The sequence below is a fragment of the Panicum virgatum genome, chromosome 9N (assembly GCF_016808335.1).
Source record: "Panicum virgatum strain AP13 chromosome 9N, P.virgatum_v5, whole genome shotgun sequence".
NCBI lineage: Eukaryota > Viridiplantae > Streptophyta > Magnoliopsida > Poales > Poaceae > Panicum > Panicum virgatum.
In genome coordinates, this window is record NC_053153.1 from 82,845,516 (window position 1) to 82,859,311 (window position 13,796).

The 13,796-nt window shown below is 47.6% G+C and overlaps 1 protein-coding gene and 2 pseudogenes across 1 annotated transcript; 2 read left to right on the top strand and 1 right to left on the bottom strand.

Annotated features, from left to right (window-relative positions):
* Positions 1–5,527: 5,527 nt before the first annotated feature.
* On the top strand, positions 5,528–5,906 carry LOC120689459 (annotated as a pseudogene).
* Positions 5,907–9,944: 4,038 nt separating this feature from the next.
* On the bottom strand, positions 9,945–12,108 carry LOC120692616 (cell number regulator 6). The gene is made up of 4 exons (XM_039975998.1): positions 11,903–12,108; positions 11,715–11,829; positions 10,628–10,893; positions 9,945–10,486 (listed from the first exon to the last, which is right to left on the bottom strand). The coding sequence occupies exons 1-4, from the start codon at positions 12,020–12,022 to the stop codon at positions 10,232–10,234; spliced, it is 756 nt and encodes a 251-aa protein (XP_039831932.1). The 5' UTR covers positions 12,023–12,108; the 3' UTR covers positions 9,945–10,231.
* A 482-nt stretch (positions 12,109–12,590) lies between these two features.
* On the top strand, positions 12,591–13,650 carry LOC120692617 (annotated as a pseudogene).
* The last annotated feature ends 146 nt before the right edge of the window (positions 13,651–13,796 follow it).

Consider the following 13,796-nt stretch of genomic DNA (forward strand, 5'->3'; position numbering starts at 1 on the left):
AAGCCTCAGTTGAGAGAGAAACTGAGAAGAAGATCAAGTGCATTCGCACTGATAATGGAGGAGAGCATATTGGACCATTTGATGCATATTGCAAAGAGCAAGGGATTAGGCACCAATTCATCCCTCCAAAGACACCACAGTTACATGGTATTATTGAGAGGATGAATAGGACAATTGTGAAGAGAGTGAGGTGTATGCTGTCACATGCAAAGCTACCTAAGAGCTATTGGGGTGAGGCTTTGATGACTGCAGTTTATCTTATTAATCTCTCACCGTCCTATCCTTTGCAGAGAGATGTTCCTAACAGGGTTTGGTATAACAAGGATGTCTCTTATGATCACTTGAAAGTGTTCGGGTGCAAGGCCTATTCATATTCCTCAAGATGAAATGTTGAAACTTGATGCTAAGACACGACAGTGTATCTTCTTTAGCTATGGATTGGATGAGTTTAGATACAAACTATTTGATCCAATTGCAAAGAAGGTTGTGAGAAGCCGTGATGTTGTGTTTGTTGAAGATCAAACAATTGAGGATATTGTGAAGACAAAGGTAGGTTCCTCAGCAAGAACCATTGGTTGATTTAAACCCAGTTCCTGCAGCTCCAGTTCCTCAGCAAGCTGAAGATGATGTGCATGGTACAGGTGATGAAACTGGTCCCCAGCAGCATGAGTTTGATGCTGAAATTGATGATCCGGATCAGCATCCACCAGTACCAGAAGATCCACCAACAGTTCCACTCAGAAGATCCAGCAGAGATCGAGTTCCTTCCACTAGGTATCCCTCAGATCAGTATGTGGTGTTACTATCTGATGGTTCAGAACCTGAGTGTTTTGCAGATGCAATGGGAGATGAGCATAGAAAGGAGTGGATGAAAGCTATGCAAGAAGAAATGGATTTCTTGCATAAGAATCATACATATGAGTTGGCGAAGTTGCCCAAGGGCAAGAAGGCTTTGTAAAACAAGTGGGTCTAAGAATCAAGCAAGAAGAGCACATGCCACATCCAAGGTACAAGGCCAGACTTGTTGTGAAAGGATTCAGCCAAAAGAAAGGTGTTGATTTTGATGAAATCTTTTCTCCGGTGGTGAAAATGACATCAATCAGAGTGATCCTTGGCTTGGTAGCTAGGCTCAACTTGGAGGTTGAGCAAATGGATGTGAAGACAGCCTTCCTTCATGGTGATTTGGAGGAAGAGATTTACATGGAGTAGTCTGAGGGGTTTCTTGTGAAAGGCAAAGAAGACTATGTGTGCAAACTGAAGAAGAGTCTCTATAGCCTGAAACAAGCACCAAGACAATGGTATTTGAAATTTGACTCAGTTATGGGGGAGCGAGGCTACAAGAGAAGTAGCTCAAACCATTGTGTATACTTCCAGAGGTTCTCAGGTGATAATTTTATCATCTTGTTGCTCTATATTGATGATATCTTGATTGTTGGCAAGAATGTCTCAAAGATTGCAGCGCTGAAGAAACAGTTGAGCAAGTCTTTTGCCATGAAAGACTTGGGGCCAGCAAAGCAAATTCTCGGGATGAGAATTGAGAGAGACAGAAGTTCCAACAAGTTGTACTTGTCTCAGGAGAAGTATATTGAGAAAGTACTTGGCAAGTTCAAGATGGACAATGCAAAAGCTGTGAGCTGTCCACTTGCAGCTCATTTCAAGTTAAGCACCAAGCAGTGCCCTTCTATTGATGAGAAGAAGGAAATGCAGCATGTTCCTTATGCATTAGCAGTTGGAAGTCTAATGTATGCTATGGTGTGTACAAGGCCAGACATTGCTCATGCTGTTAGTACTGTGAGCAGATTTATATCAAATCCAGGAAGACCACATTGGGATGCCGTGAAGTGAATTTTGAGGTACCTCCGAGGCAGCACTAATATGAAACTTTGTTTTGGGAGTAGTGAGCCTGTGTTAGTTGCATACACAGATGCAGACATGGCCGGGGATGTTGATAGCAGGAAGTCTACTTCAGGGTATTTGATTACCTATGCAGGGGGAGCTGTGTCATGGCAAAGCAAGTTGCAAAATGTGTTGCATTGTCTACAACAGAAGCTGAATTTATTGCAGCGACAGAGGCAAGCAAAGAGCTATTATGGATGAAAAAGTTTGTCAATGAACTTGGGTTTGAGCAAGACAAGTATGTGCTGTTTTATGACAACCAAAGTGCCATTCACTTGAGTAAGAATGCAAGTTTTCACTCTAGGTCAAAGCATATTGATGTGCGTTATCATTGGATTCGAGATGTGTTGAATTCTAAGCAAATGCAGCTTGAGAAAGTCCACACCAATGACAATGGGGCTGATATGTTGACTAAGGTGGTAATGAAGGAGTAGCTCAATGTTTGCTACCAGCTTGCTGGCATGGCTGCTGGAAGGCAGTGAGATCCTCCATGATGTCGGGAGGGGGAGTTTTGTTGGGTTATCCCTCCACATGAGGATGATTTGGAGCCCAGCAAAAACATGAAGACAGCCACTTGCCCAAGTGCTTGTGCACCATTGATAGTGCTTGGATCAATAGTTGAGATTGCTCCTTAGTGGGAGTTAGTGGCAAGCAAAGAATCACTACCCACATCTTTACCAGGTGATGGCCGTCACTTTTGGTGAGTGGGTGAGTAGAACACACACAACACAACTAGAGAGAAGAGAGGAAGTAGAATGAGAAGCAAATCTATCCAGATTTGGTGGCTGTGAACTGATCTGCTTCAAGTCAGTGATTGGAGGCTCAAACGTGCTTGGATTTGCGCCAAACTTGGTGAGCTCATTCTACACTTAGAGTACTTCGATCTGGTTAGTGGGTTTGAGGATCGGTTGAGCAGAGCATCAGATTTGATAGGGGTTTTGTCAGTTCGGGCGACTGCAGTTTCAGAACAGAGCAGTTTCGGTAGATGATTTGTTTGGGTGGTCAAACGGTGTCCGATTGAGCTGAAATTTGGTCAGTAGTCAGAGGACTCGTAGATCTACTTTCCTACTAAAATTTGTGCACAGGGGAGCTGTGGTTTGTGAGATATGAACTGATTATCGAAGGGGACATAATCTGTGACTTCTCTGTTGACAGTGGTCATACCTCTTGCTAGATAGTTGTGGTTGTTGTTATTGTTGATGCCAAGTGTATCATGGTGAATGTGTTGTGTTGGGGATTGGACCTCCGGGTCAAGCTCCCACCCTCGGAAATGCCCCCTAACTCTTTTGCAGGGCTCCAACGAGAGGAGGGTAAGCGTACCCGAAGGTGACGAAGGGTCACTCAAAAGCGCAAGCTTAAAGACCAAGACCTTCGGTGGTCACCTTCGGTAGGCGAAGGAAACAAACCGCCGCTCGGAAGCAAAAAGTCTAAGAGCAAGACCTTCGGCGACCACCTTCGGGAGACGAAGGTGACATTCGGCTACCCGGAAGCATAAACTCGAAGGCCAGGACCTTCGGGAGAAGAGATCACCACCGGGAGCGAAGATGACGACTGATTGCTCGATGATGGAACCTTCATGGCTCAAACTCCCGGAGGTACCCGAAGGTTGTTGTAACCTTCGTCGGTTGTAGACATGTGAGTAAAACGTGAATATGTGAGAAGGTCGGATTTGTACACCTCCCGAATACGTGAGAAGGTCGGATTTGTAAACCTCTCACATTGTAATTTTACCCAGGAACCGGCTAAGAGTGAGCTGTAAATGAGTTAGGAGGGGGCAATTTAGGAAGACCAGGCCGAGGGCTAGGGGTATAAATAGCCCCCTCTCTTCACAGTGTAAAAGGTTGAATTTTCTGATCATTATTGGAGAGTTCGACACTTACTTTCATTACAACCTTTCTTACTGTTCATGCTCCCTGTCTGGGCATCTACAAAGCAGAGATCCCAACATGTTGCTGCTGGTGTAATCCTCTAGAGGTCCTAGAGAAGACTCCTTGTGACCATTTGTTGATTATAGTGGAAGCTTGGAGTGGACCGAATGGTCCCGTGGGTTTTTACTCCTCACATTGAGGAGGTTTTCCCACGTAAATTACTGTGTCTATTGTGCATGTGATTCTTATTCTTCCACTGCATATCTGTTGGTAGATGTTCTCCTCAATGGTCATCACAAGTTAAGGGATTAAGTCGTGCATTTGGCATTGTCCTTATCCCAACAGTCGCCCCCTCCCCCCGACCCCCTTCTCTATGGCCGGTGGCCATGGAGCCGCCCCACCCCCCAGCAACCCCGAATACTAAGGCCGCCGCCGCCCTCCAACACCCCAGCCACCGGCGACCTCGTCGACGGCCTCTCCGCCCACCTACCACCCCTTCCCGCCCCCCTCCCCCCACCCCGAGCTCGCTGGCTGCAGCACCCCCTCCCCTGCCTCAAGGTAGAAGATGAAAAGGGGCAGGGGCGAGCGCCACGCTTCTGCGATGCGTCGATCAAACAGGCAGCAGTCTGTCAACTATATTTCGAATATTAGTCCCTCTATTTAACTGAATCAAATGCAGTTCAGTATGTCAATGAAGGAGGAGTCTGAATTTTTTAATGCTTATTAAATGATAAGCCTGAAAGAGTAGTTATCTATACTTAATCATAGTTCTGCTTTCAGGTCTTATAATCTATTGATGGGTTCTTAATAATTTTTACATTTTGATGGAAACATGTTCTGCTTAACATAAATAACATGATCAAGGTCATACTTTCGACCGGTATTCCATTTTATGTAATCTAAGTAACAAAGAATTGTGTGCCTTTGTAGTTAATACCATTACTTTGATTATTTTGGTGTCACCAGTGATCAAATCTAATCTTTGCTCGCAATCTTAAACGTAAACCAAGTCATTTCAGCTCTTAACTAAAACTATATGCTCGTCCTCGATGCAGAGTGAGAGATATTACACAAGCGATGTCGCAAAATCTGCATAAACCTATTTGGGTGCCTGATCTTCAAAATGCCTAACTTCAAAATGCCTGAGTGGCTAATGGGCAGTCGGGCGGACATACAGCCTATGCTTATTGTTGGCTTTGAGGGCCCCACCTATTTGGGTGCCTGTGCGAATGTCCACCTTGCACACCCTCATCGATGGGCCTATAATTACCTCGCTTAACCATAGGAGATGGGAAAAAGAGGCCATGTCAACCGGAAGCAACCCACACACTGGCCACACCGGCAACGCCATGCGTATTTCTAGTAGGAAATCGAGGGCCAGCAAAAAGAGGAAATTATATTTCTCTGCTAGTAGTGTGTACTAACTACTAAGAGCAAGTATAATAACGAGCGAGATGCGAGCGAAATCCTATATTGAAGCAAGTGAAATGAAGAGAAAGACAGACGAGCGTCTCGCTACACGCCCGTTCAAAGCCGGTGAAGACCAATCCAGATGGGCTACCACAGTTGTTACTGGCTCGTTTCACCGTTATGCATTAATTGCAGCGGAATCTGTCACCTCTTTGCGCCAGTTCACCACGCCAGACGCCCGCTCGCAGACGCGCTCATTAGCTTTGCTCTAAGTAAGACAAGAAGAAATCAAGGAGCAAGGAGCTACTCGGCTCTATTCTTGCAAGGCAGTTCTTGTACAGAAGGAAGCACCAATGGCATCCTCGAGCGGGAGCGGCAGCTCAGGCTCACTCTCCGCGGCGACCGCTGCCCTCTCCGCCGCCACGGGCACGGAGGAGCAGCGTCGCACCAAGCGGATGCTCCCCAACCGCACGCCGCTCGTGGATGCGCAAGCAGCGCCACCTGGACAACCTCACCGCGTAGGCTACGCATCTGCGCTGCGAGAACGCGCCAGTCGCCACCGCGTTCGGCCTCACCACGTAGGGCCTCCTTGCCGTCGACGCCGAGAATGCCATCCTCCACACCCAGGGCGCCGAGCTCGCCGTGCGGCTCGCCTCCCTCAACGACATCCTCGCCTACATGAACACCAACGCCCCGCGGCCAGCGCTGCCGGTCGCGGACTCGAGGTTCTAGTCCACGATGTTGCCGCTCACCGGTCGCATGGCCGAGCTTCGCCGGCCGCGCGAGCAAGAGCCGCTGACCGAGGATGAGCTCCACCGGCTGCAAGGAGCGCCGGCGGTCGTGCCGAGCCTGCTGCACGGGTGAGATCCTCCGGCAGCGGGAAGCGCTCCATCCATGGCGAGTGAGTACCGACTGTGAGAAGAATTGTCTAGGCCCACAAAACTCTGCCCGCCAGAGCACCATGAAGGCTGCACTAGCTGGAGACGCACAGAATTGGCGTTTCCAGTAATGCAGGCCGGAGGGGTGCCTTTACACTAGCCTCAGGCTTAGAGGCCTCTATAGGCAACTAAACATGGGTAGAGTGCACCGCGGAGGCTGGCTAGGTGTGACAGAACCGCCAAGTTAAACGGTTTAATTAAGCGTAATGATCATCATTTGAACACATCAGACGCATTAGCTTAATTAAGTGTAACCTGACAGTCTGTTTTCCAACCCACAAACCGATCGAAACACACCAGAAGTCTCGCGCGACGGCGAGCACAGACGGTACCAGCATAATATAATTTCACAAAAATAGATAATAACATAAATATTTACAAAACAGTTTTAAATTTAGAATTTACATAAAATAAATGACAGCAGCGGAAGAGAATATGACCTGAGAGTAAGAAATTTGATTGAGAACCAATAAAACAAAACGATAACTATGAACACGTGAGGACGTCACATCGAGCCCACTGATGCGAATCCTGGTTAGCTTCTATACCTGAAACAGGGTAAACAACAAACCCTGAGTATACTAATACTCAGCAAGACTTACCCGACTATGGGTATACCAAGCCCACTATCTAGACATGCACGGCTTTCTGGTTGTGGGTTGTTTTGCGGAAAAGCAATTGAGAATGAGTCCTTACTTTCAATATTTTAGCTCAAAATTAGGAATAAGTACATATTTTCTACAGTTTGCATTTCTACACCAATCAGTGTGGAAAAACAATTGATTAGGCACAACCATATAGATCATTTCATTCCCTTCCATGTTCTTACTACGATGTGACTCGGAGATCGAGGTGCTCATGTCCGAGAGCGACTGACGGCGAATCGATCTGATTTAACCTTGCAAGGTGGACCTAACCAACACGGCACGTATTAGTCCCGTCAGACCATACAGACCAACCCTTCCCCTTCCCGCCTCGAACTACAGAACCGCCCCACCTACATATAGTCAGCCGGGCTCAACGAGAGACCACCAAAAGTAAACATATGCATCACAATTCTCCACGACTACCCGACTCGCCCTAAGGGGTGGTGATGAAGTTCTGTACTTTCGAAACGAGGTAGTACTAGGCTTACCGGTTTCGACTACCTCCTACTCCCGGCATACAGTTAGTACAATTCAAACATGATCAGCAGGGCCAACATCGGTACGGTCCTCAATCGACACAGACGAGGCTAAGACACCAGAACCCTGTCCTGTTGCCATACCTATATCTCATCATCATTCCCCCGTCCGGTCTCAAATTTCCAATCATTCCATATTGTATTCCATATCTCATATACTGAAATATAAAGATAACTATAAATCTCGCGAGTAACAGGAAATTACTCGACTTTTTCCCTATAGCTCGCGAGTGACAGGAAATCACTCGACTTCTAAATATCCTATATCTCGCGAGTGCAAGAAGGCACTCGACTTCTATCGAGAACTATTAAGCATAGCATTTCTATCGTCCTATACATGCTAGTATAACTCAGGAAAACCTAGGGATCATGCAACTAGGGTTCCACTCAACTCCTGAAACATAATGCACAAGTAATAAATACATATATAGGTATCATAATGACACTCGCTTGGCGAGTATTCCGGTCCAAGAAGGTACTCCTGGTTCTTTGCCTCTTCTGGATATGTCCACCAAACATCGTCTTCGTGTTCGGTTCCAATATCACGTCCTTCACGTGGTTCATCTATCGTACCTAAATAAGGTGCAATAATGCATATATATGAATGCACAGAGGTACAATAGACAATGCATCAAAAAGAGCAAGCAAGACAGACACAAGGTCACCACTGAGCATCAATAAACATAAAGGCCATGAGCTAGCTTTAGCAAACATGCAAATAATATCAAGCTTAAACAAAGAGTTGCATGAGAAACATCTAACATGTCATACATGACTTATGATCACCAGAAACACATAGCATTCAACCCCAAATTAATTTATCTAAAGCCTTTTTTAATTTATTTAGATAATAAGACAGGCATATATATATATATGATCATACATGTAAAGTGCACAATAAATTCTACCAAAATCACAGTAGATCACCAATACTCCTAATAGTCTACTGCACAGATTACACATGCTCAGGTTTTATATTTTATTGATTATAAAACAGACAAATCTTTATTGCACTTAATCGTGTGAGAGCAAGTTAAATGTAAAACTTCATATTTTCTGTAAACACATGGCCATATTATATTTTTTTTAGGCCAAAATAACATCATACAAGGGCAGTGGAATCATATTTTCCATTTTTACACATTTATATTATTTATAAACTATTTACTTAGCATTCAACAAGTTAAATCAAAAACTCGGTCATACTGCCCTCAATGAACTTCAAATTTTTACCACAACGCATACATCACAAGAATAGCCTACCATAAAAATTTGATATCATTTAGAGCACTATAACTGCAGTTATGAAAAAGAGAAGCAACACTAGCATTAAAACCTTAACACACATAAATCTATTTTTACAGCAAATATTTTAAACTAACACCCATCATATTATGGTTCCACTGCATATATCTACTCACAAGGATTCCAAAACATCTTAAATTACTATTTTATGATTTTTCTACTATTTACTATGAATTTTTGAAGTTTCAGCCAGTTTTTCAAAAAGGTCCTTCGTGGCACTATTCATATGAGTCACAGTCTTCGCAAAAAGACCCCTGCACTTGTGTCTATTGTTGCGTGGGATCCCTGGTCGCGATTTTGAAGCAGGGGAGAAAGGAAAACGGCGATTCCGGCCATGGGAGGGCTTGCTGGCGGCGAAGGAGGGGTGGAGGAGCGAGAGGAGATCGACGCGGACCTGTAGGTGGCCTTGGAGCGCGAGGAGGTGGTCTGTGGCGGCGGCTCGACGGCGGGCGGCGGGCGGCGGCCGTGCTGTACCGCTGTGGCGGCGTTCCGGCGAGGCGTGGAGGTGATGGCCGGGCCCGGGAGCTTCGTTGGGACGAGATCAAACGGATTTGGGGGTTGGTGGAGGGCAGGGCGAGCTCGAGCGGCGGCTTGGCGTGGATGGGCGGCCACGGCCATGACGGGCGGCGACGCCGCTATGGCGCAGGCAGGCTCGGCCGGCGTACAGGTACGGGTAGCGTGCGACGGCGCTGGCGTGGTGGGTCGTGGACGGCGCGCGAGGCGGCCCGCGGCGTGCGCTGGCAGAAACCGGGCTGACCAACAGCCATGGCATGCACATGGAGCGCTCGCGAGCAGAGGGAGGAGGAAATGATGGCAGTGGGCGAGCAGCAGCAGAAGGAAGGGGTGGCACGGCGGCAACGCGGGACACGCGGAACGCGCGCGTCGTTCGGCGGTGCCGTGGCCAATTTGGCCTTGGTGACCCCAGCAAAATATCGGGGCGTTACACTAGGGGCTTGGTCACCCTTCCAATCACCCCCTATACATACATCTTCTTGAAGATTTTTTTTTTCAAACCAACTTCCAATCACCCCTATACATACATCTTCACAACCTGCGCGGTATTTTTTTCAAAATACCGCACAGGTTGTGAATGGGCGGCACAGCAGTTAGAGCCGCCAACCCGGGACGAAGGACGGTCGGGCAAGCGGGCCGACGGTGGGAGCGAGGAGAAGATCAGGAAGGGCAAGATCAAAGGCGGCGGTGGGTTGTGGAGGATGTCGCTGCGGTGAGAGCTGCCGGCCGGGATGTGGGGCAGCTAAAGGGCTCACGCTCAGCGACCAGCTCACCCAGTTGTGACAAAAACCAACCAGAACCAGCACTATAAGTTGCGACGATCCAGACAAGTAGAGGATACACATGCTTTTCCTGTTAAAAAAATGCTAGGATGTTCCAAGTAGTAAAACTTACGCACGAGCAGCACAGGCAGCTAGTTCTTGGATTAACCTATACTATGAGCAGGTTCTCAAAGTAAAACAAGTGTAAAACTAGCCCGTCCAGTATACATCAAAGAGAATACGACACCGATAGCTGGATCAGACTCCTCTGTTATCATCAACATCCTTCACGTTCATTAACCATGGATTTAGCATATGCTCACTCGGATCAGTTTCACGCTACCCGTCCTAGCATTTCTATAGAGGAATGACCTCAACGTCATCATGCTCGCTCTTTGTTGCTCCATGCTCGGTATTGGCTGCTCCATTCTCCGGGGCGGCCACAGGACCACGGTTCTCTGACATGCTCATCTCTTGTACTGGAGGTGGGTTCACAACTGTCATGGGCACCGCGCTGTTATCTGCAAGCCGACCCCGCCTCTCGCGATGCTCCTGGCAGTTTGCACACCAGTGCAAGCAGCAGTGGACCATGCATGGGTCACACGGAGAGTTCTGGAACGAACAGAACAATCGTCAGCCAAGTAGTAGTATCTTATAGGAGTGCACGACCAGTAGACATTCAAGTACTACAAGAGACCAGGTGCAACATGTGATGTGCACAACTTAACAAAGGAAGCAGCAAACAAATTGCACCTTGAGATGGTATTTCCTCTGAAGTTCTTGACGGAAAATGCCAGTATAGGTAGCACATAACCACCAACTAAACACCAAACCTTCTCCGATCAGAAACGATGTCCTTGGATCCACACCATGAAATATTGCTGTCAGAATTGCCAGCGTGATCCCTCCTTCAACAAACACAGCATGGCAGACGCAAGGAGTTGTCCAGGGGATGTCCTCTCTAAGTGCCTCCACGTTGCGTCCAAACAGCACGCAAGGACAAAACAGTCCAGTTCGGCCTAGTGTCACAATAAAGCAGACAATTTTACAGTTAAATACTGCTTCACCAGCTACCTTCCCTTCAAACAGGCATTCCGGACATAGCACCCAATATACATGGGAGTAGAGAGAACTGAAGGGCAAAGCCACAAATCATATGTTGACCTTTGACTGCTCAGTTATCCAAATACGAGCACTCAATTGATGGTGTATTTTCACACGGACTGACAGACAGAGAAAATGTCCAGTGAAGAATAAGTAGAGTGGCAAAGGAAGAGAAGTTTAACCTAGGTAAAGCTTCCTGAAAGAAGATATATAAAGGAATTGAAAAGAAGCACGGGAACTAGATAATGCTTCTCTAGTCATAGACTCTATGAGACTGCATCCATCAAAAGTAATATGCATATGAGCTGAGAAGGTCAACACCAACAAGTCAAGAAGCAAGTTATAAAGATGAATGTAGGAACCAGATATTTCGGACTGACAGTTGTAAATATTTTGCAAACAGGAATGTCCAATGATGCGTGCCTGGTGCTACTAAACTGAGCAGAATTTCCCACATGTAATGAAATGGAGGGCAAGGGGCGAGACAAGAAAGTGGTTCCTCCCCTTGAGCTTGAAGCAACAAGTCATGCACCAGTGATGAGTCAATCAATCAACGAATCTACGGACCCACTTTTGATCCATTCATCATCCAAGGAATGCCGCCAAGTATCGACACAATAGACAACACATGATGATAACTGTGCAAATTTTGTGTAACGGTGCTGGGACTGGAATCTGCAGTGCAATGCAATGCAATGCAATGCAAGAGATGAGATAACTAATAAATTATTATTACAGGTTTCGGGGTCGTCGGTGCATCCGAAGATTCCGGTAGTCCAGGGCTCGTCGGCGGGCGGCTCGTAGCTCTCGGGCAGGACCTGGCCGCACTCGCTGCACCTCCGGCCTTCGAGCTGGTCGAGGGATGGAGATGGAGAGGGGGATCAGATTCAGATCGGAGGAAGAAGAAATCGTGAACGGGCGGACCTGGGGGACGTGGACTGGCTGGTTGAGCTCGCCGGGGAGGATGTCCTCGGCGGGGGCGTCCTGGTCCTTGGCGAGCTTGACGTAGCGAGAGGGGTGGCTGCTGGTGGCGTCCTCCGCCATGGCCGAGATCGAGGGAGAGCGAACGCAAGCCAGTCAGATCAGGAAGGGATCTGCCTGCCTGCCTGCCTGCCTTTGTTCCGACTGAGAAGACAAGGAAGGAATGCCTCTGGGCCTCCTCCTTTCCTATGGGCCTCTGCTGGGCCTGCTTGCATTGCAGGCCTCCTCCTATCACCTGCTCGCCGTTCTGTACAAGTTTGTATTGTACTACTATCATCAAAAAATGGTGGAGAGATTAGTTTACTTTATGTAACATTTCCCCGTCATTTGTGTGAAAGTGAGAGAAATAGAAATAAAGAGCTGAATAAGACTTACTAGCTCTTTTTTTTCCGAGTGAATTATTTTTTTGTCACCTGTAGCAATGCACGCATATAAATCCAGTTATATATTAATTAATAATAAACATCATCATGAGAGAGGGAACGGAAACCAAGCAGCGACGTACCGTGGTGGTAGCAAGAAGGAAAGGAAACAGACGATGCCCAAACTGCGTTGGCGTACAGTCGAGGGTGTGCCTATATATATTACTACTACTATACTAGTAATAACAAAATAAGCTTTATTACCGGCCCCCAAGGCACGTTTCCATCCATGTCTGCAGTGCACCACTCTCTCTGCTGTCTCTCTGACTATATAACCAACCAGAGGACCAGACGTTGGGGTGGCAGCAGCATCGATCGATCCCAATCCCCTCCACCAAGCTGTAGTAAGAAAGAACGAGCCATGGCAACTTACGGCCCCAGCTCCAAAGTAAAACTTGCCTGCCTCTTGATGGTCGTCTTGCTCGCATCATCCCCTACCAATTGCAAGAGCCATGGCCGCGGCAGCATTGCCATCTACTGGGGGCCAGAACGGCCACGAGGGCACCCTGGCCCAGACCTGCGCCACCGGCAACTACGCCTTTGTCAACATCGCCTTCCTCTGCAGCTTCGGCTCTGGGCAGACGACCCCGCAGCTCGGCCACTGCGACGCCTACTCCCTATGCAGCACGGATACGGATATGCATATCGGTATCGGAAGGATACGGATATGTGGATATGTCAAATTTCTGCAAAAGTTAAAGGCACAAAGGTGTATCGGAGTATCGGATACGTGATATGGGGTCATGTTGAAGTATCGGGGTTATATAGCCTACTCCAACGCCTGCACCAACCTCACCACCGACATCACCTTCTGCCAGTCCAAGGGTGTCAAGGTCATGCTCTCCATCGGCGGCTGCGCAGGAGGCTACTCCCTCAACTCCCAGCAGGACGCCTTCCAGCTCGCCCAGTACATCTGGAACAACTTCCTGGGCGGCCACTCCAACAAGAGGCCCCTTGGCGATGCCGTGCTCGACGGCGTCGACTTCGACATTGAGGGCTGCACCAGATGCTGCAGGAAGCGGCTTCATACCAGTGGAGAGCCTCAAGTCGCAGGTGCTTCCGGCGCTCAAGAGCTCCTCCAAGTACGGTGGAGTCATGCTGTGGTCCACGTTCTACGATGACCAGGACGGTTACAGCTCCGCCATCAAGAACTCCGTCTGATCTGCACGGTTTTTTTCATTCTGGATGTGAGAGTTCATACATGCGCATGTGTGCTCATCGAGTTGTCATGTAAAAATTCTACTGAAATAAAGACCGATATTCCTACCACCCATTGAGCCACCCATCATCCTATGTTCTGCTGAGCTTCAGTCAAGCTGAATGCGAACCAAGTACCTCCTTATCTTGTTCTCGGGGTCCATTGAGATAATCTTGTCATGCCTAAAACAGATGGCCCACTGATCAAATTTGCAGAA